Source organism: Sorghum bicolor, chromosome 8, assembly GCF_000003195.3.
Source record: "Sorghum bicolor cultivar BTx623 chromosome 8, Sorghum_bicolor_NCBIv3, whole genome shotgun sequence".
Lineage (NCBI taxonomy): Eukaryota > Viridiplantae > Streptophyta > Magnoliopsida > Poales > Poaceae > Sorghum > Sorghum bicolor.
Window position 1 is genome coordinate 58430638 of NC_012877.2, and position 19958 is coordinate 58450595.

At 40.2% G+C, this 19958-nt stretch overlaps 2 protein-coding genes across 2 annotated transcripts; one reads left to right on the plus strand and one right to left on the minus strand.

Moving 5' to 3' along the window:
- On the minus strand, positions 885-6165 carry LOC8076626 (SPX and EXS domain-containing protein 1). Its single transcript, XM_002443430.2, has 12 exons — positions 5632-6165; positions 4802-4840; positions 4619-4711; positions 4172-4288; positions 3564-3659; positions 2827-2940; positions 2627-2680; positions 2228-2275; positions 1963-2113; positions 1681-1846; positions 1514-1583; positions 885-1431 (listed from the first exon to the last, which is right to left on the minus strand). Exons 1-12 carry the CDS (start codon positions 5695-5697, stop codon positions 1177-1179), a joined length of 1269 nt encoding a protein of 422 aa, XP_002443475.1. The 5' UTR covers positions 5698-6165; the 3' UTR covers positions 885-1176.
- LOC8076627 (protein trichome birefringence-like 28) lies at positions 13363-19197 on the plus strand. The gene is made up of 4 exons (XM_002442395.2): positions 13363-14176; positions 14308-14679; positions 14846-15001; positions 18494-19197. Exons 1-4 carry the CDS (start codon positions 13698-13700, stop codon positions 18900-18902), a joined length of 1416 nt encoding a protein of 471 aa, XP_002442440.1. The 5' UTR covers positions 13363-13697; the 3' UTR covers positions 18903-19197.

Genomic DNA, 19958 nt, shown 5'->3' on the forward strand with positions numbered 1-19958 from the left:
ATTAAAAACTATTTGTAGGTGAGGTTTTATACGACATAACAAGATGGAATAAATATAAAAACTAAAGAAATAAATATATTAGAAATAGTTAATTTTTAAAGGGGCAAAAAACAGAAAATAAATAAAAAAACGAAAAATGAAGACAAAAACTGCAGCTGCTAAGGTTTGAACCTTTCACCTCTTGGTTATAGACCAAAAGATATACCATTGGGTTGGCAAGACATATCAATATACATTGTTGCAAATAAATATATGTAGTAATAATAGACTGTTAATTATACAAGGCTGACCCTGTGGGTCCGCCCTACTCGCCTCTTCTTGTGTAGATTGTCAATAACAGGTGCAAATTAAATAATCGAGTATAGTGCTAATGCAGTAGATGTGTGTATGTAAAAGTCAGTGCAACAAGGGATGGAGCCATGGATATGCAAGGATTGTTTTTGGGAGCATCTCTGTATAATTGCTTACCTTCTATGAATCATGCTAAAGTAAATTAGACAAAGTATGTTTGTGTAAATGTTTCGTTTTGTGTTCTGGGTTCAGGCGTTTTTTTTTTCACAAAAATATCTTCTTCAATCTGTGGGGGGAAGACACAATGATTGGATCTCATCATATACAATTAGACTCAGCTCCTTGGATTCAAAGATTTGTCTTTTATATTTTCTATAGTGCTATGATGTTACTTCATCAGGTCCCAGCTATCTGATAGACTGGTGATAATGTGCGCTCACGGAAGCAGTTTGTCTGTTATAGCCAATGTGAGCCTATGCGGCACTCACCAAAGATATGATATAATAAGAAACAAGATAAAAGAGAGAAGTGCTGGTACATATTTGGTACACATCAAAGATAAAAAGCAGGGCATTAGTCGTAAGCGAAGACAATCTGAAAAAAGTTCGTAAAATTTCAGCATTACTATTATTCTTTCATGTGTCAACAAATACCTCTCGTTGGATTCAAGTGGGTTACAACAGTATACATCCCCACAAGAGGATTACATCCGTAGCCGCCAACAAATTTCAACTTCTTTTATATAGAAACCTATCATGTATCCCTGACCTTTTGAGCTCTACAGACAAAATCTGAACCGTCGACGTAAAATTGGCTATAATGGTCACTCTAAAAGAATGGTGATGAATCTGTATCACAAAATATGAGATTACTGTTCTGTTCAGCTCATACTGTATGGTTACTAGAATCCAGTAGCCTGTCTCCTTCGGAAGGCATGTCAGATGACATCTCCAAGTTTTGTTTGGCTGTCATCTTGTTCCACTCATTCTCGACTCGGAAGAACACCCACTGCCACCGTCTCAGTATTTCCAGAGCTGCTATGGTGAACACTGTCAGGTAGTTGTGCCGAAGATGCGCTGAGAGCTTGTATGTCCATGTGCATCGCAGAACCAAATTGCTGCCCAACACCCAGTAGAATACCTGTAGAATTTGCACAGAACAGACCGGTGACAAAATTGTCCAGGGAGTTAACCAAGAAGCATTTATGTGTTCAAGTTCATACCCAGTTCTGCCCATAAAGAAGATTAGTCCATATGCTTGGGTTTTTGAACATGAAAATCCTGGTTAGGATGCTGCAGGTATATAAAGCAAAAGCTCATTAGCAGCAGCAATAGGGATGTGTGAAATGCTGAACAAATAGTAGAGGTAATATGTAAAGGCGCCACAAACCTCAGATCCCAATCTCGCTTTATATCCCAGTAGAAGGAATACAGTGAATTAATAACACTAGAGATAAGCCAAAGGGGCCGGTAGAAGCCAACCCACTGATCAGGATATACATGGTACTTGAGAGCAGAAAGAAAAATCACAGGAATTGCTGTCGAGTACTTGAGAGCTGGATTCAGGATATAAAAAAATGGCAAGTTATTCTAGAGAAAGGTATAGAAGTAAACATACAAGTTTCCTGCAAAACAAATAAACAATCAAAGTTAATGCTTGATGAATGAATACCATTCAAGAGACATGTCTTCTCCTTTGTATCCTTGTACTGCCGGAGACATTGGAAGAAACGCCACAAGTAGGGGAACACAAGAACAAGAGGAATAGCTACAGAATGACTGCCACAAACAGAATCTGCTTCAAACCAAGCGATTGTTGCAACCTGTAAAATACGAAAATGAGAAACATTACAGGAATGAGAGATTTGAGTCCCAACAAGAATTTAAACTGATGACGAAAGTATGTGCATAGCAAAGAGCACATGCACGAAACCAACCTGGCGATTTACCATACGACAAACCGAACGCTCCAGATCTGAGAACACCTGTGTAGAGTTGAAGCAAATCAAGAAATGGCAGAACAGAACATCAAAGATAAAACATGTTATGACTCAAGACGATGGGAGAGTTACAACTTAGAATCGCTTTTCTACTTTTAAAAATTAAGGAACAGCATTACTGTGTCATATAGTCAAAAGGTAATGTTTGTACTACAAAAATGTATTAAATATTATACTATAGCCAATATGAGAACTAGAGTCATATTAATAAACAACTGGTCCTGTCCCTGTCTCCAAGTTGGGATGTGTCAAACAACAAAACAGTCTACAATCAATACTTCTCGATAAACGAGAAAAGAGTTTACAATCAATACTTCTTGATAAAATAATACATACCTTTGACATGGATGTAAAAATATCAGCCAAAAAGAAGTCAGGAAATGTAATTGCCTACAGAAAAGGGGACAGGGGATCATTAGTAGTTTGTTATGATCCAATTGTCCTCCATGGGTACAATCAGGTAATCCTAGCCACTAGGCCATATCATACTGTTCGTAGCATGATGACTAAAAATACTAATAAATTGTACAACTTACTTGTAAAGGCAGTATTATACGCCAGACTGTCCTCAGAAAGTAAAAGCGTGATGATAAGTAAAACATATCAAAAGGAGAAAGGAGGATCATCAGAAGAATAGCATACAAGAGAACCTGCAAAGATGCAAGAAGATATGTCAATTAGTTCACCACCATGGATCTGAAAATTGGCGCACGAGCATAATATATAGCATGGTATTCTACTCTAGTACTCTTCAACTGAATGAATGACTGGGTAACACGTTCTTCAATTTTATTTTATTTTTGTTAAAAGCATTACATGCAACCATCAGTATGTGCACCAATCTTGTGTATACTTTGCCAAGATATGCCTTGCTATGTTTCACTGAATTGTTTTGGGTCATTTCTTTTGACAGAGACAAGTCGTCACAGATTTCTGTAAAGCTAACACATACGAAAGGGAAACTACCACTCAGATCTTCTGTAAAACTAATACCTTGCATAAACTACTACTCAGATTTTTTTTATTACGACGGGATGATAGTTATTAATTAACACTGTTTAGCGTACAGATACTGAATGAGTGAATTCAGGGAATTATATTCTTATTATATACATTTGGTTATTTTAAGCAATACTGGTTTGATGGAAGCACTACCAAAAAAACATAATAAGCAATTATAAGAAATAAACCAAAGTGTCTCATGAGCTCAAGCACAAAAGGAACATGAATAAAGCAGTGAATGAATTAATGCTGAATAGGCTAGATATTACACTGGTTGAGATGCTGCAAGAGACACTTCTCCATGTGAGTACAGATATAGGTAGGCTGTCATGCTAGTAGGGACAATTAAAGTCAGCCAAGTAGCACACTGTCAATAAAACAACAAAAAACACTGTGTGTCATCATAGCAGAATAATGTGTCAAATACAAATAATACGGAAGGACTTACAAAAAATAACTTCAGATTGAAAAGAGTTGAAGGTAGCATAAAGAATATTGATAAAAGGAAGAAACAACAAACATGATATGCGTCTAGAAATCCTGATATCCTTATATAAGAGAACCGGATTGAAAAGAGGACCAATCATCAAAATGATTTAGAACTAGAAATGTACCAGTAAATCATGTTGCTTAAGAAACACATTAGAGTACATTTACACAGGAAAGCAAGTTCATCATGCTTGCTCGCAGAAATCTGCAAGTATAGTTGTGGTGCAAACTATTGCAGTGCAACTCAACAGGACAGATAGTTGTGAACTGAGCACTCAAGTCAAACCAGTAGTATAGATGCACTTCCAAAGGAAAAGGAATCACAGTAAATTCAAAATGAAGTATTTAAAAAAAACAGAAAATGCAAAGAGCAGAGTCTGATAAGCATACCCTCCATATCTCTCGGTGAGATAAATGTGTTTGTGCAAGATCAAACACTTTTGCATAATTCACAGATGATTGTGCAAAGACCCATAGATTTACTCCCCACAACCAAATCATCAAGGCCTACAATAAAGTCAAGAATTACAGTTACATAGATGCAAACAGAGGGCCTTAATTTGGTGCCTATTATGGGGGTGTTTGGGACTGCTCTGTTCCATGTTTTTCAGCTCCGCTCCATGTTTTTTAGCCAAACAGTTTTAGCTCCATGCACTCAGTTCGATAAAAAAATAGTGGAGTTGTGAGAGCACCTAAAGAGGTACTCCACGAACTCCAGTTTTTTGTGGAGCTGCTCCATGGTAGAGTTTGTGGAGCAGAGTTCGTGGAGCAGTGCCAAACACCCCCTATATAGGAATAACCTTTTATTAGCATAACAGGAGTGCAGTGATAACTCACCACAAGAAGAAGAGGATTATAGTACAAGAAAGCCTCGTAAAGAAATAAGTCTCTGAGATCAACACTCATTCTCATAACTGAGTCCCAACTTATCTGTAATGCCAAGAGAATTACCAAATTAACAAACGAGAATCTCATGTCATGCATAATTGGAAGCCATTGATGGAGCATATCAAGACTGACCTTGCAACAACATAAGCCCCAGAGAAGAAACAACACAACCTGAAAAGGAACAGGAGGGCCAGCAATTTAAAGTATGGCTCAAATCATACATTTGTGTAATGATGAGATGATGCTTAGCAGCTTAGGTACAGAACATTACAGATACTGCATGCAGTTAGTTTTACACACAATAATGTTGAAGCAAAGAAAAAAATAAAGAAATTGCTGTTCAGCATTGTTGGTAGTAGTAGCATTATAAAATGACATGCTAACATAGGTAATTCAACACTAAGTGACAGGAGAACACAAAACATAAGCTCATAACGTAATTTTGTCATCCATGTCAAAGTTACAGACCATTACACAGGAGATCAGGTGTGAAGTAAATGTTCAGAAATGTTTAGTCTGACTGGTAATTTCTCCTAAACTAACTCTCCATAAGTTTGAACAGTTGTTACACTCTTGTCATTTCGCAGCACAGAAAGGGGACCGTTAACTCAACAGTCCCCAAGTTATTGTTTGTTTCCACTACAACATGACTTTTGATTACAAGAACAGCCCCTTACGAACTCCAATGAAATTGGGTTAGTTACAAACGTAACTTCAACAGATATTATTTCTTAGGAATATGATGCAGGGTATACTAACATGGTTTCAAGTCGACATTGACAGAACCTGATACTAACAGCAACTCAATGCATATAGCCAAACCTCATCAAAGCAGCGAGCACTTAACTTGAAATCATGTAACCATGTGAACAGGGACTGAACTTAAACTACTTCTTCAGAGCATGTCAAAGGCCAGGCAGAAAAGAAAAGGAGTTGGGAATATTTCAAAGACTGAGAGGCACCTTAAACCGCCAGAGGAAGAGCGGCGAGGGCATGATCGCGACCGAGGGGATGGTCGCGCCCTTCATCTCGCCGCCGGCGCCGCCTTGCCTGTGCGGCCTCCGCGCCAGAGGGCGGTCCGTCTCGTACAATCTCAGGGGGGGGAGGGGAACAAGCTGGAATCAGCACTCGGCGACGCAGCAGCAGCCGCAGGAATCCAATCCGCAACAGACGGAGCGAAAGAAACTATCCAAACCCCGGGCTCAGGCACCAACAAACGAAGGAAAGGGATCGACCAGCCGACCAACCAGCAGCCAGCCCCGGCGGATCTCCTCTCGTCACCACCCCGCGGCAGTCCTCCACGGGAGATGACGGGGGCGAGGCCGCAAGGGCTGGGGCGAGGACGCGAGGAGCAGCGGAGACGCCTGATCTGGGCGCGGGCGCTCGGCGTGTAGCGGAGGGGGGAATGGCGATGGCCACGAGATCTGGGAGCAAGAGGGCACGAGGCGGCGTGCGAACGGGAGAAAGGGAACGGAAGGTACGGGGCACGGGGAGAAGACGATGGGAAGAAGTCCGACGACGAATTTGACGTGCAAACGAACGCGCAATTTTTTAAAAAATATATATATTTTTTATTTATTTCCTGCTACCGTAGCAGTACTTCCAAATCTGGGATTTTAAAATTTTTTGTTCGTTTTTAAAATCCTTTTGATTATTAGAACGTGGAAATGCGACGGCACGGAAGGGAGGAGAGGGGTAGACGTTTTGGGCGTATTTTGGAGGTGTCTGTCAGTTTGTGTGCGGTGATTCTGGCATTCTGCTCGTAAGCGCGAAAATTTTTAATTCAGTTATTGTAGTATTTTCATTTATATTTGGTAATTATTGTTCAGCTATAGATCAATTAGATTTAAAAGATTTGTCTCGTAAATTATAGATAAACTATATAATTAGTTAAGTTTTATCTATATTTAATACTTTATATATACGTGCAAAGATTTAATGTGACGAAGAAATCTTAAAAAATTTTAGGAACTAAACAAGGCCTAACTTTGCTTGGAATCAGAGAAACCATCACAGGAATCAGGCAACGGTAGTCGTTAGTGGAAATTTTGGTACTTTCGCTTTCTCCTTGGAGTTAGGCATACACAAAGCGCAAGTATATGCTTTGTAAAATGTAAACTGATAACCCTGATCAAACTCTTTGTTTCCTGCAAAAACACACACACACACACTATAGTTCCAAAGTATTTGGTGGATAAAAATAAATAAATCCTTATCCTTTAGCGTTCTATTTATGAGTTTATCAATCGAATCTATTTATCATTTAGCAGTGTTTTTTTATAACAAATCAATGAACACTACTTTCTATCATGGCTTTTTAGTCCAACTAACAAGGCGTAAAAGGTTAGAGTCAAGTGATATGGTCCTTACTCCTTCAGTTTAAGGTTTCTTTTGGACGATACAGATGGTCCCTGAATTTTTAAATAACGATATCAATCAACAAAATCTTTTTAGGCTTAATTTCAACGAAGTGATTGTTTCAATTTTTAAAGTTTGTATTCCATGACTAAATTTTATTCTTATAAACTACCAAGCGCATTTTAGTCCTTAAATATTTCAATTGTAATTTTATTTTTTCAGTTCAATAAGTAAATATTATTTTTAGCTTATGGACAAAAACATATTGTTTTTATTCACGTATATTATTAATTGAGTCTGACACTGAAAATAGTTGAGGAAAAATTGTAATTTGTTGTTGTCCATCTCCAACTGTTTGGCAAAATGCATTTTTCAAATCTTGTTGTTTGCCAACTCCCAAAACAATATGGGAGGAAAAAAATGATCTCATCTCTAACCGTTCGGCAAATTTAATTTATAAAAACTCAAAAACCCGCTAACGAAACAAGAGCCCCTCTAAGCATGAGGAGAAAGACTGATGCCAAGTACGGAGCCCGCGCGTATATTTGCACGCTAGAGAGGGAGATATATCAAGTTAGAAAAGATGAGAAATTGAGATGTTAAACCGTTGGAGAAGGTTTTTTTCTTATTTTGCTAAAAAAATTTATGGATGAAAAATCATTTCACAAACTCTTGGAGATGCTCTAAACATCTAATTCACCAATGTGTTCTCAAGGTACTAATAAATAGTGTCCATAACATATATAATTATTTCCACAAAACCAATATAATAGTATATATAAATGGAACCATTAGAAGGTGACATTTAAAATGACACATTAGAATTATTAATAGTCACTAAAAGAGTTTTTAGACATTATTAATAGTCACTAAAAAATTTTAGACCATCCACTAAAGATGACGAATTAGCATCCGAGTAGTGATCAATGTATTGCGCATAAGAAATCAATAGGGTAGCACAAGAGAAAGTTCGCACTGATTCAGGTACATGGTACCCTAATAAGCTCAATTGAGAATTGATTCTCTAGTGCATCCTGTGCTCGGGTGAAGGGGTATTGATGATGCGAAGGTTATAGTTAAAAGAGAAAAATTCAGCAGCGGTCCCTTAGTTTGGCTAAAGGTGTCATTTAGGTCTTTGAACTTCAAAGTGATATATGTGGATCCTTAAATTTAGAAGAGAATGTCATTTAGGTCTCTAAACTTTCAAAGTAACCACCATGGGTCCTTAACTTGGCAAAGAGTGTCATCCAGGTTTCTAAACTCTTAAAGTGGTCACTGTAGATCCATAAACTTGGTCGACTATGTCATCCCGGTCCAAATATGGTCCAACTTACTCTATAAGTTGGCGTGACATACTAACTGTAAGCATGTATCCACAATGTGTCAAATAATCAATCATTATTTATATAATATTTATCATAAAATTATAATCATATAAAATAATTTATGTCAACAAAAAATAAAGTAAAGTGTTTAAAAACTTACAACAACAAAAAAATTATATCGGCAAAAAAAATTACAATAAATATACAAATATACTATAATACCTTCATTAAAACTTTTAATACTAGAATACTAGTATTAGAAATTTTAATAAGAGTATTATTAATCGTGGTATAATATTATACAGTAATACTATAAATATTATTATTTTCTAAATTTAATATTATTTTAATACTATTAATGATCATAAATATTAAATTAATTTTATTATTTTCTATTTTGGTTTATACCATTTGTTGTTGTAAATTATTTTATATAATTTATAATTTCATAATAAATATTATATAAGTAATGATTGATTAATTGACACATGTTGGATCCACGTCTAACATAGAATCAACGTGTCATACCAGCTTATAGAGTGGGCTAGATCACATGTGGACCAGGATGACACTATCAGCCAAGTTTAGAAACTTGGATGACACCTTCTACCAAGTATAAAGACCTACGATGATCACCTTGAATGTTTAGGAACCTGACAACATCTGCCAAGTTTAGAGACCCATATATATCACTTTAAAAATTTAGGGACCCAGATGACACTTTAAGCTAAGTTGAGGGACCGCCGGTGAATTTTTCTTTAGTTTAGAACCAAGATGACAATATAGGAGACGCTCCTCCTTAGGTACAGGGGTAGAGGGGGGTCCGGCCTCTCCTAATAGCCTGTGAATTCCCTATAATGTACTTAAATACATGGACCTCTTAGCACAATTATAGGCCCTGCCCTCCTTAGGGGGTGTTTGATTGGAGTTGTTAAAATTTACTGATATTGTAGCATTTTTGTTTTATTTGACAATTCGTGTCTAATCATGGACAAATTAGGCTCAAAAGACTCGTTTCGCAAATTACTCTCTAGCTATGTTTTTAGTTTTGTAAATAGTCAATATTTAGTACTCCATGCATGTGTCTAAACATTAGATGGTAAACTTTAATAGGTGAAACCAAACATGGCCTTAGTTTTAAGCCCAAGTTTCAAGTAACATTTGAAGCCCATGATATAAGCAAGCCATCAGCCCAATTAGAAGCAAGCTAGCTGCCAAACAACTAGCTGCCATGTTGTCTTCGTCTTCCCCTTTTCTTCTCCCTTCTTCCCAGGTGCACAAAAACTAGTTTTTTTTGCGTTGCTCCTCCTCTCACGATCTCTATGCTCGATTTCTAGTTCTGCCCTTGCTTATATAGTCTGAAAGATAGGTTTTACATCGGGTAATCTTGATCGTATCTTGTTGTTTTCTAGTTTGTTACAATGAATAGGGATTACATAGAGTAGATCTCTTATATATTGATAGGCTTCTAAGTATATTTAGTACTTTTGTCATATCCGACAAGTAGTCGAGATTTCCTGTGTGGATTGGACCTCCTGCATAGCTCGTTCGGGCAACACCATCTTGGTTGAGGCGTTTTTATTGAAGGTATTCAGGGTTTTCCTCTTTCTTCCCATTCTCCTTCTCTCTATTGCCATATAGAGCCATGGCTGGCAAATGCAAGATTAATTCTATTTTCCTTTTCGTAGTACTAATACAACACGAAGTGGAGCTACTATACAAGACCTCATATATAGGTGATGCCGCTCCTGCAAGGCGACACATGAGATAATGGTTGCGCAACGTGGAGCTTAGCATTCTTGCTACATGAGATCATGGTTGGCGCAATTGGAGGTTCGCGATGACGTGGGGGCACAAATGGTGAACCAACATAGGTGCGGCAGTGTGCAAAAAGGACGCGTAGATGTAGGAGGCGGTTGTCGCTGAGGGTCTATTTGGTATAACCCAGTTTCACTAGTGAAGTAATTTTTGATATTTTTGGCTCCAAAAGCAGTTTTATTGGTAGAGTTGAATCTCATAAACTTTTGGTAAAATAACTTCTTTGAGGAGATAACATTGAGAAAGCTAGAAAAAACCTAGTATTTTCAGCTTCCCCTAGACAATCGTGCATGTGAGAGGAGTTGAAAACAATTTATAAAGAGAAGCAGTTTTATCTAGACCCATTTGTCAGCAGTGAAATGGCTTTATGAAGCTAAGATAGAAGCTCTACCAACACACCCCTAAGAGAGAAGAGAGAAATGTGAAATTGAATGTAAATGGTATGGTATTTTGGACATTTGCATTATGGTTCTTTTGTTAGCTTAAATTAACTATATTGGCCAACTGCCCACCCATTATTCCATTGACCCTATTGTTTAGATGAGTCCGTGCTAATTTTTAGCTATTGTTCTCTCGTTTTCAAATTATATTTTTTATAAATATATCTTTTTTACTATGTCTAAACAAAGTGTATATTTAAGTATATAATAAAAACGAAAGCCAAAACATCTTGTAGTTAGAACAATAGATCGGTGACTCGCCACTGTACCGCCACCTTGGGCGGCCTGGCTCGGCTCCTCAGTAAAGTTCAACTTTTTTTATATCATTGAAAAACACTATAATATGTCAAGTAAATGCTTTTACATCATGAAGATTGCTCGGGCTCATAAAACCTCATAGCTCTGCTACTAGAGAGTAGTTGTTAACCTAGGACCAAACAGTTGATTAGTGAAAAGAAACATCACATTCCTCATTCCCTTAGCGCCTTCATTTTTTTGTCCTTCTTTGACAGTCTGTTACAAGCTCGATCCCTCGATATGATCTCACGAGAGAGGTAATAAGATGATGATAGAATGATTACAACACTCAACATACCCCAAAATGGAATGGAGAAAGCTAACAATGCCTTTATAAATCTCAACTTTAGAGTGGTGGAAGCATATTTTGTTTGATTGCTAATAACAAACCAAAAACTCAAGCCTTGTTTAGTTCTCTTGGTGAATTTTTTTTACTGGAGCACTGTCGTTTTTATTTGACAATTATTGTCTAACCATGAATTAACTACACTAAAAAAGTTCATTTCATAGGTTACAAATAAATTATGCAATTAGTTAATTTTTATCTATATTTAATGTTCTATGCATTTGCTGCAAGATTCGATGTGATAAGGAATCTTGAAAAGTTTTTAGATTTACTAAACAAGGCCTCAACTTTAGGTCTTGTTTAGTTTCAAAAAAATTTCAAAATTCTCATCACATCAAATCCTGCGGCACATGCATGGAGCATTAAATATAGATAAAAATAAAAACTAATTGCATAATTTGCTTGTAAAATCGCGAGACAAATCTTTTAAACCTAGTTACTCTATGATTAGATAATGTTTGTCAAATAAAAACGAAAGTGCTACGGTATCCGAAAACATAAAATTTTGGGAACTGAATAAAGCCTTAAGGCAGTCCCAATGGTAAAAACTAGCACGGTTTTCATAGTGACCACATCAGCAAAAATCATCACTCACACAATGGCAGTGTCTTCAAATAATAAATATATGATCTATTTTCTCTCTCCCTTATCCTTTCCTCTCTCTGATGCTCTCTCCCTTCGTTTCTACACCGATCAAAAGCAGTATACAAGCAACACACAACATCACCAGAGAATACGTGAGCGAGCGATTGCGGCGGCTGGCACGTGAACGCAACAGCGTGGGCAAGCAGACGCGGCAACACTGACGAGCACACACAGGTCCGGCGAGCGTGATAGTATGTCTAGGTGGACGACGAGCAGCCTCGGCGGTGGCGACCGTGGCTATAGCACGGATGGGCCTTGGCTAGCCTCCACCTCGCCGTAGAGAGTCACGAACTCGAGCGCATCGTCAGAAGAGCAGCGCGGTTGAGCTCGGCGGCGCCAGCGAGTATGCGCGGCGTCCAGCGGGCCAATAGCCGCGGCAACCGGCGAGCGAGCTAAGCCTGGGCAAATTACCCGATACCCATTACCCGTACCCGAATTAACCGGACCCGGACCCGAATTACCCGAACTCGAGGTACCCGATCCTAAATTCGGATAGCGATTTTGATTACCCGAAATTAGTTTAGGTAATGCGGGTAATATCCCCCGGTACCCGAATTACCCAAATTTTTATCTATATCTTTGTATTTATCATGTGTTGTTAGTTAAATATTAGAACTTATCAATTTATTAGAACATAATTCTCTTTGTTTGAACAAGTGATAGTAATATATTATTCTCTACAAAATGCTATTGAAATTCTATACAAATTGCTGCTGAAATTCTATATAAATTGCTATTGAAATTTTGTATAGTGTGTTGTTTTTTGAAAATTCGGGAATACCCGAACCCGAACCCGAATTATCAGGTACCCGAAATTGCGGGTAGTATTTTTTCAGAACTAATATCGGGTAACAATTTTCATTACCCAAATTTTGAATTACCCGACCCGAAAAAATCAGGTAACCCGAATGCCCAGGCTTAGAGCGAGCGGATGCAAGCTCAGCGGTGGGCCACTGACACACCAGTGCATTCAACGCGGGCGAGAAGCCGTGTTAGTCGACGAGGGGGTGGACGTGAGTGCGGCGGCTAGCGAGCTAGCGCTCGCGATGTGAGCGAACAGGCACAGGAGCGAGCAAGCGGATGCGAGCACGGCGGGCCAGCGGGCAAGTGTGCGCAAAACAGGCAAGAAGCAGCGACAGCCGGCGAGCACACGTTGTGAGGGAAGACGCTGTGTAGAAACTGTCGGTTTCTTCTCAACTGTGAAATCATTGTTTCTTTGTGCCTCGTTGCGAGTGAAGATACGATTTCTTCCGCAAGAAACGATTTCTTGTGTTTTCCTTCTCTTTCTTTATTAATTGAACTGCTACGTCAGCATTTTACTTAGGTAACAACTTATTATTTAATAGAAATAGAAACTATTATTAATACAGAGTGCCCTTAACGTGACGAAGGAAGCAGACACCCTCCCTTGATTAGTCGAGGGTTTTAGGTGTGGTTAAACCCCCACCTTGATGATGCCGTACCGCCGCTACGCCTCCTCCTCTGCTCTCTCTCCCCCCTCTCCTTCTTCCCTGCATTCACACTGCTCTGCCTCTGCTGTGCTGCTTCGTGTTCGTGGCTATCCCCTCCTCACACCAGAGAGATCAGATCCCCTTGTCGCCATGGCGGCGGCCGACTCCCCCGTCGCCATGCGCGAGCAGCTCACGGCGGTGCTAGCATCCTCTACCTAGGCCACGGACGGTCTCCTCCCTCCTGTCCCGGCGTCGCCACTCACTGCTTGCCCGCAGCTCACCAGCCTGGGCGGGGCATTGCGCCACCAGCCCACCACACCAACACACCCCCTCCCTTCCGCAGCAGCCATGGCCAAGCCACCGCCGCACACCTCCAGCTCTACCTCCGCCTCCGACCTCCCACTACCGCTACCCACCACCACCACCACCGGGGGGCTCGGCCTCCTGGGTTCCCTCACCACCTCCGCTTACTCCCTCCTCGCCGCGGCGCGCCGCTCCCCGGTCACCACGCTGGTGGCGGCCTTCTTCCTGCTCGCGCTCTTCATGTACGGCGAGGACGTGCGCACCATCGCCGAGCTCTCCATCGACGACTACCTCTACCCGGACGCCGACTTCTACAACGTCTCGGGCCTCCCGCCGCTGGCCCTACCGCCGCCCGCCTGCGACCTCTCCCGCGGACGCTGGGTCTTCGACAACGTCTCCCTCCCGGCGTACCGCGAGAAGGACTGCACCTTCCTCACCAAGCAGGTCACTTGCCTCGCCAACGGCCGCCCCGACCATCTGTGGCAGTACTGGAAATGGCAGCCCGACGATTGCTCCCTCCCCACGTACGTCTCCTCCCTACACTCCAGTCCAGATCTGCGCCATTACCTCACCTCATTGCGAGCTCGGTTGCGTGCGTCTTTGTTGCCCTCCAATCCAATCGATTCGACTGAATGCGTCCAATCCATCCGAGCAGGTTCGACGCTCGGAGGTTCATGGAGGCGATGCGCGGGAAGCGACTGATGTTCGTCGGGGACTCGCTGAACCGCAACCAGTGGGAGTCGCTGGTGTGCCTGGTGCAGCCCATTCTGTCCAAGGGGAGGAAGAAGGTCGTCAAGCGGGGCTCGCTCACCGTCTTCCACGCAAAGGAGTACCGCGCCACGCTCGAGTTCTACTGGGCGCCCTTCCTCGTCGAGTCCAACTCCGATAACCCCAAGATCCACAGCATCGAGCACCGGATCATCAGGCCCGAGAGGATAGAGGGGCACGCCAGGTACTGGAGGGGCGTCGACTACCTCATCTTCAACACCTACATCTGGTGGATGAACACGGCCGACATGAAAGTCAGGTCAGCATCAGCCTCGGCCGTTTGTCGCTTCCTTTCTGCTTGACTGGATTGACTCCTGTCTCCCCCGTCTGGACTGCAAATGTGTAGCTTCTTTGCTGCCTTTTGTAACTTGCAATTGAGCAATGAGTTGGTTCGTGTTCTGAGGATGCTGGATGGATTTTTGCAGGAGACCAAATTCGAGGTATTGGTCTGAGCATGACGAGGTTCCCAGGATTGAGGCGTATGGCCGGGTGTTCAAGACGTGGTCTGATTGGCTCAATGACAACATTGATCCTGCCCGCACGTCTGTCTTCTTCATGACAATTTCTCCACTTCACATCAGGTAACTGAAAGCTGCTGCATTATTTGCTTTATTTTCCTCTGGTACAAGCAGTGGTGGTTCACTGTGGACTCTGATTGGTTAGTACCATTATGAGTGATTTCCAATGCTACCTTGAACTTTGTGAACCAATGTTGCTCGGGACACCATACATAGGCTTGATCGAAGGGGTTTTTTAAGCCCAAATTTTCTTCTGGAGCAGCAAGCTTCCTCTTTTTCAACCAACAATGTGGTCATAGTCAACGAAATATAAGACTCAGCTGTCAGGCTGGTTCATGGCCCACAAGGAAAGTGATGGCCTAGCTTATGGATCTGATAGTGAACATTTGCATGGATACAAAATCCAAATTTAGTTCAGTTTTCTGGACTTCACTCTGTACTCAGTAGCAGGTTGTGGTTGGATATTTCTTGGATTTGTTGTATTTGCATTATGCTTATGCAATAAAAAAGGAGGGTATTGTAGACTTGGTACCATGGTACATAGATGATACTAAACATTAGAGTTTTGAGCATTTGCAAAATTAAAGATAAATAGACCAAATAAAATTTAAAACTTCATTGAAACCTCTGACTGCATTCCAGGTGGTGTGATTCAAATGTTATATGAGAATTTTAAGGTAAGAAGCATCTGTAGACTTAAAGTACAACAAAACTAGCACTTAGGGATGGTGGCGAGACTTTTATTTATGATCTCAACAAACTTCTATGTGGGTCTCGTTCGCAATTAGGAAGGCAAAAGGCACTATTTGGTACAACAGCAAAAGAAATAATGTTCCACATGTGGTGTGGTGTGGGTTAGCTGAGACTTCTGTGCCTTTTTTTGCATCACAAGCAACATGAAAATCGGGATTTGACAAGAGAAAGGAGTCCTGCTGTTCTGGAATTGGCTTCTGTATTTGTCCTGATTCCTAACAGAGACTTAGTATGACTCTTTGAGTACTGATGATATGTTGGATTTTTTAACGGTTGAGAAATATCTATACATGGATGCATACTAGAAAATGGACAGACGTGTTAAAATTTAGTTTCTGGTATATGATATCTTGATCAAGGCTCTTTTTGCCATTTGTTATGTCATGCCATAACTACTAAAAGTCTTATTGTACTTCTAACAAAGAAGTGGCTTCTTAGTCAGTTAAAACAATTGGGTGCCTGATGCCATTGTACGTTGAACTTGTGATGTTGGAGTATATGAACCACACTCCTACAAAACTCTACCTTTGCTAGGAGAATTTGAAATACTTATCTACTTCAATTGCCTATAGTAGTACACTAGAAAAGCAAGCACGGCTTTGCCACACCCTAAATAGGTCCAGAACTAGGTATACCACCATTTGCACATTTGTGCACTTGGCAGGCAGCAAGTTCACAATCTAGATTTTTCTCTGTACCCTGTGCTTTCGCGTGGGTATAGTAATGAACTAATGATCGATAATCTGAACATCTAATACACTTCCATATTCGTATATGAAAACTATCTTGTAGGAAGCTGAGAAAGACAGATCTCTAAGGCATGAATAGAAAGTTGCTTGTACAGTGCAGCAGTGTTTGAGGGTTCAGAGATGTGCATACGACATGTTAAAGAAAATTTGAAGCTCCCTGTTTTGAAATTTGAAGGACCCCAAAGATGTCCCTTATCTTGGCCACTGCCATTAACCGATACAATCTCTTTTCAGTGGAAATGACTTCAGTACCATGTTATCTCTCACCATGGTTTGAAAGTTTGATCATTTATCTAATTATCTTCGTGCCAGCATAGCAACATGTCCTTGCTGAGCCTAGGTTGCTTGCACCAGGAGATCTTGACGCACCGCTGGAAGCTATTGGGACCTTGAGCCCTGAAGCGAGAGAACAATTAGGAACTGTGCCTGAGTAGTCTCAAAGCTTTTGCTTGCTTCCTGCTGTCCCATTGCCATACCAGCAGCTAGGAAATATAGAAAATGCGAGCGCAAGTTACAACCCAAACTGAATAGAAAACATTGTAGGTGCTAGCTTAGCATTTCATTGAACATTTTAGGGGCACCAAAGCGGATAGAGAAGAATATTACCAATTACTCTGTACAAATAGTGAGGTATATACAATACTAATATGTGACCTTGTAAACTTCCTATATACAGGGTCATAGTGATTTTCTTTACCTTTTTTTTAAAAAAAAATGAACTTCATATGCTAAACTGGAAGTGGGAACTTTTTCGTAAATCCAACCAATAAGTTTGATATAAACATCTAAAGCTATCATACACATTGTAAATAGTAGTAATATCGAACCATATATAGTATGCACTATGCACACCTCAGGAACTGAGCACTAATTTTCTGAAATACAAATGAATGTTTAAAATTGATACTGGGTAGTAGCAAAGTTGAAGGGATGTTCTCTGTGTACTTACGATTGGTCTAAAAATTTCAGCTTCTTAATAAACCTATAAAATGAAGTAGCAATGTCCGATCAAATATGAATACAATATTATATAGAAAATAGTCTATTTTTCATCCCTCAACTGAAGTCGTGGACTCATGGTTTAATTATCGCCCCTCAACTTCAATGCCGGAAATTTTATCCCTTCAAAATTTGAAACCATCAACTCATATACAGCAATTATATCTAGATGCAATACTATAAATGCAGTATGCAGTGAGTTAAATACCCAATTACCCATACCATTTCTGTTGTTGTCGATACTTAGTAATCCAGCCATTTTGCTGAATGTTTAGCCTCTCCCAGTCAGAATCATTTACTTTTTGCATATATTACATACCTACATCCTCCATCTATAAGTATAGATGTGCTCTGTTACATACTGACTAGCCTCATGTTAACTGAATCAATGTGGTATTTTTTAAGTTTGAAAAAACATAATGCTTTTAATGCATGATGAATGACTTATTTAAATAGCATATATGTGCTCTGTTACCCATGGTAGATAAATTTAGTTAGCAAGCTCTGTCATTAGGTTTGGAGTCTTGTGCATTGTTAGACACAACTAACTAATTATTATATCCAGTGTCTCTGGAGTAGATCAGCAGAGTCAAAAATAGTATCATGTGAGTCTTGAGTGTTCCATAGCCAGTATTTTACAAAAGTGACTGTCGGTGTCTATATACAACTTATGTTTCATAGAAAGCTTACCCCACATGCCTCCACATTGTCATGCTCTGGACATCATAAGAGAAAGCAGGCACCATTGCTGCATGCTGTACTTTGAATTTTTTCACACCTTTTATGACCATATATTTGCAAATTAGCTTTCCTTTGGCACTCAATCATATTGCTTTCTTCAAGTATCAGTTATTTTATTTTGATGCAATCGTGTATAAGTTGAAAGAAGAAATGAATAAAATTAAGAGCAATTGTGATTAGATGATGTTAGCATAAAACTGACTTCATGTTTTCTGTTGCTTTTTGGCTGCGAATTAGCACCATATGTAATTCACTCATTTTTATTTATATATGTGCTGGCCTTGCTAAACTTGCTTCCTTTCTATGACACCAGCCCACATAACTGGGGAAACCCGGACGGGATCAGATGCGTAAAGGAGACGCTTCCGTATCAGAACTACAGCCAGCCCCTAGACCTGTACCATGACATGCGGATGTATGACCTGGTGGTAAAGGTGGCCAGCTCCATGGAGAAGGTTCCAGTGACAGTGATCAACATCACGAAGATGTCAGATTACCGGAAGGATGCCCACACGTCACTGTACTCCATCCGGCAAGGGAAGCTGCTGACGCCGAAGCAGAAGGCGGACCCAGAGAAGTTCGCGGACTGCATCCACTGGTGCCTTCCCGGCGTGCCGGACGTGTGGAACCAAATTCTCTACACAAAGATCCTTTCCAAACCATCTTGGCAGTCTAATCTTAGCCCCCCTCCATCCCAGTCTCTGCCTCTTCCTCCCCAGTGAGAATCACAAGCAGGGAGCTTGGAGTTTTTTTTTACCACAACCTAGGAAAATGTATGATGTATGATTAGTCATTATTTTTCTCTTCCTTTTAGGGTAGATCGAGTAAAGGTTAGAGCAAAAGGGAAGTGGATGGGGGGTTTACTAATGGCATGTAAGATCTTTGATGAGGTGTAAATAAGTGGGCATGTAAGATCTTTGAAGTGTAAATGAGCTGTGAGTTTGCCAATTGAGCAAACGGTAGCTTTTAAACAGTTGCGCTATGCATATATATACTAGTACTAGTTTCCAGACAGAAGTGAACTGATATATAATAACCTTCCTGCTGTGTGAGTGTGACACAAAAGGTGTCTATTGCTTCCTAATGCTTGGAAACAGAAATCCAAGGTTCTCCGTTTTGTTTTCATTACCCCTATTCCCCTATGTGTGTATATACTATATAGACTATAGTCTACGGGACAGGAGAATGATGTTAACAGGAAAAAGGTCACGGGCACGTGTTTTTTTTTTTTTTTTGAACCATTTCGGCGTACAAAGTTCATGTACGTTGTCCCAGCTTTGCCTTGGCGAGTGCATATGTCGAGCTGTATCTGAAGCGTCTTGCTCATCTTTTTAGTCCACGGGCCAACATAATCCATTGTGCTTTGAAGCAGCCATATCCATGGGCTCACGTGTACCGTCAGATCCGTCTGGTCTGTGGCCCAGGACAGATCAACGCAAGGGATCCGTCTGTATCTGAAGTTGTTTGACGATTACATCGAAGATATGGTTTGTCTCGTTGGACATCGCATATACCGTCACATCAATATGAACATCGATAAATCGGACTTCATTGATAATTCTGAGGTAAATCGAACTATAAGTATTTTTTTAAATACTATCCAAATATTTGTTCTTAGAAAATTTATGCAAATAAGAATCCTAAAATCTCATCAACTGTTAGAAAAATCATACAAAACTGGTTTTCACGAAATGAGTTTCAGTTTTTTTTTTCTAAATTCATATTCTATCTTATGTAGGGTGAGAGTGTAATGGTTTATTTTTCATCCAAGCTGAATT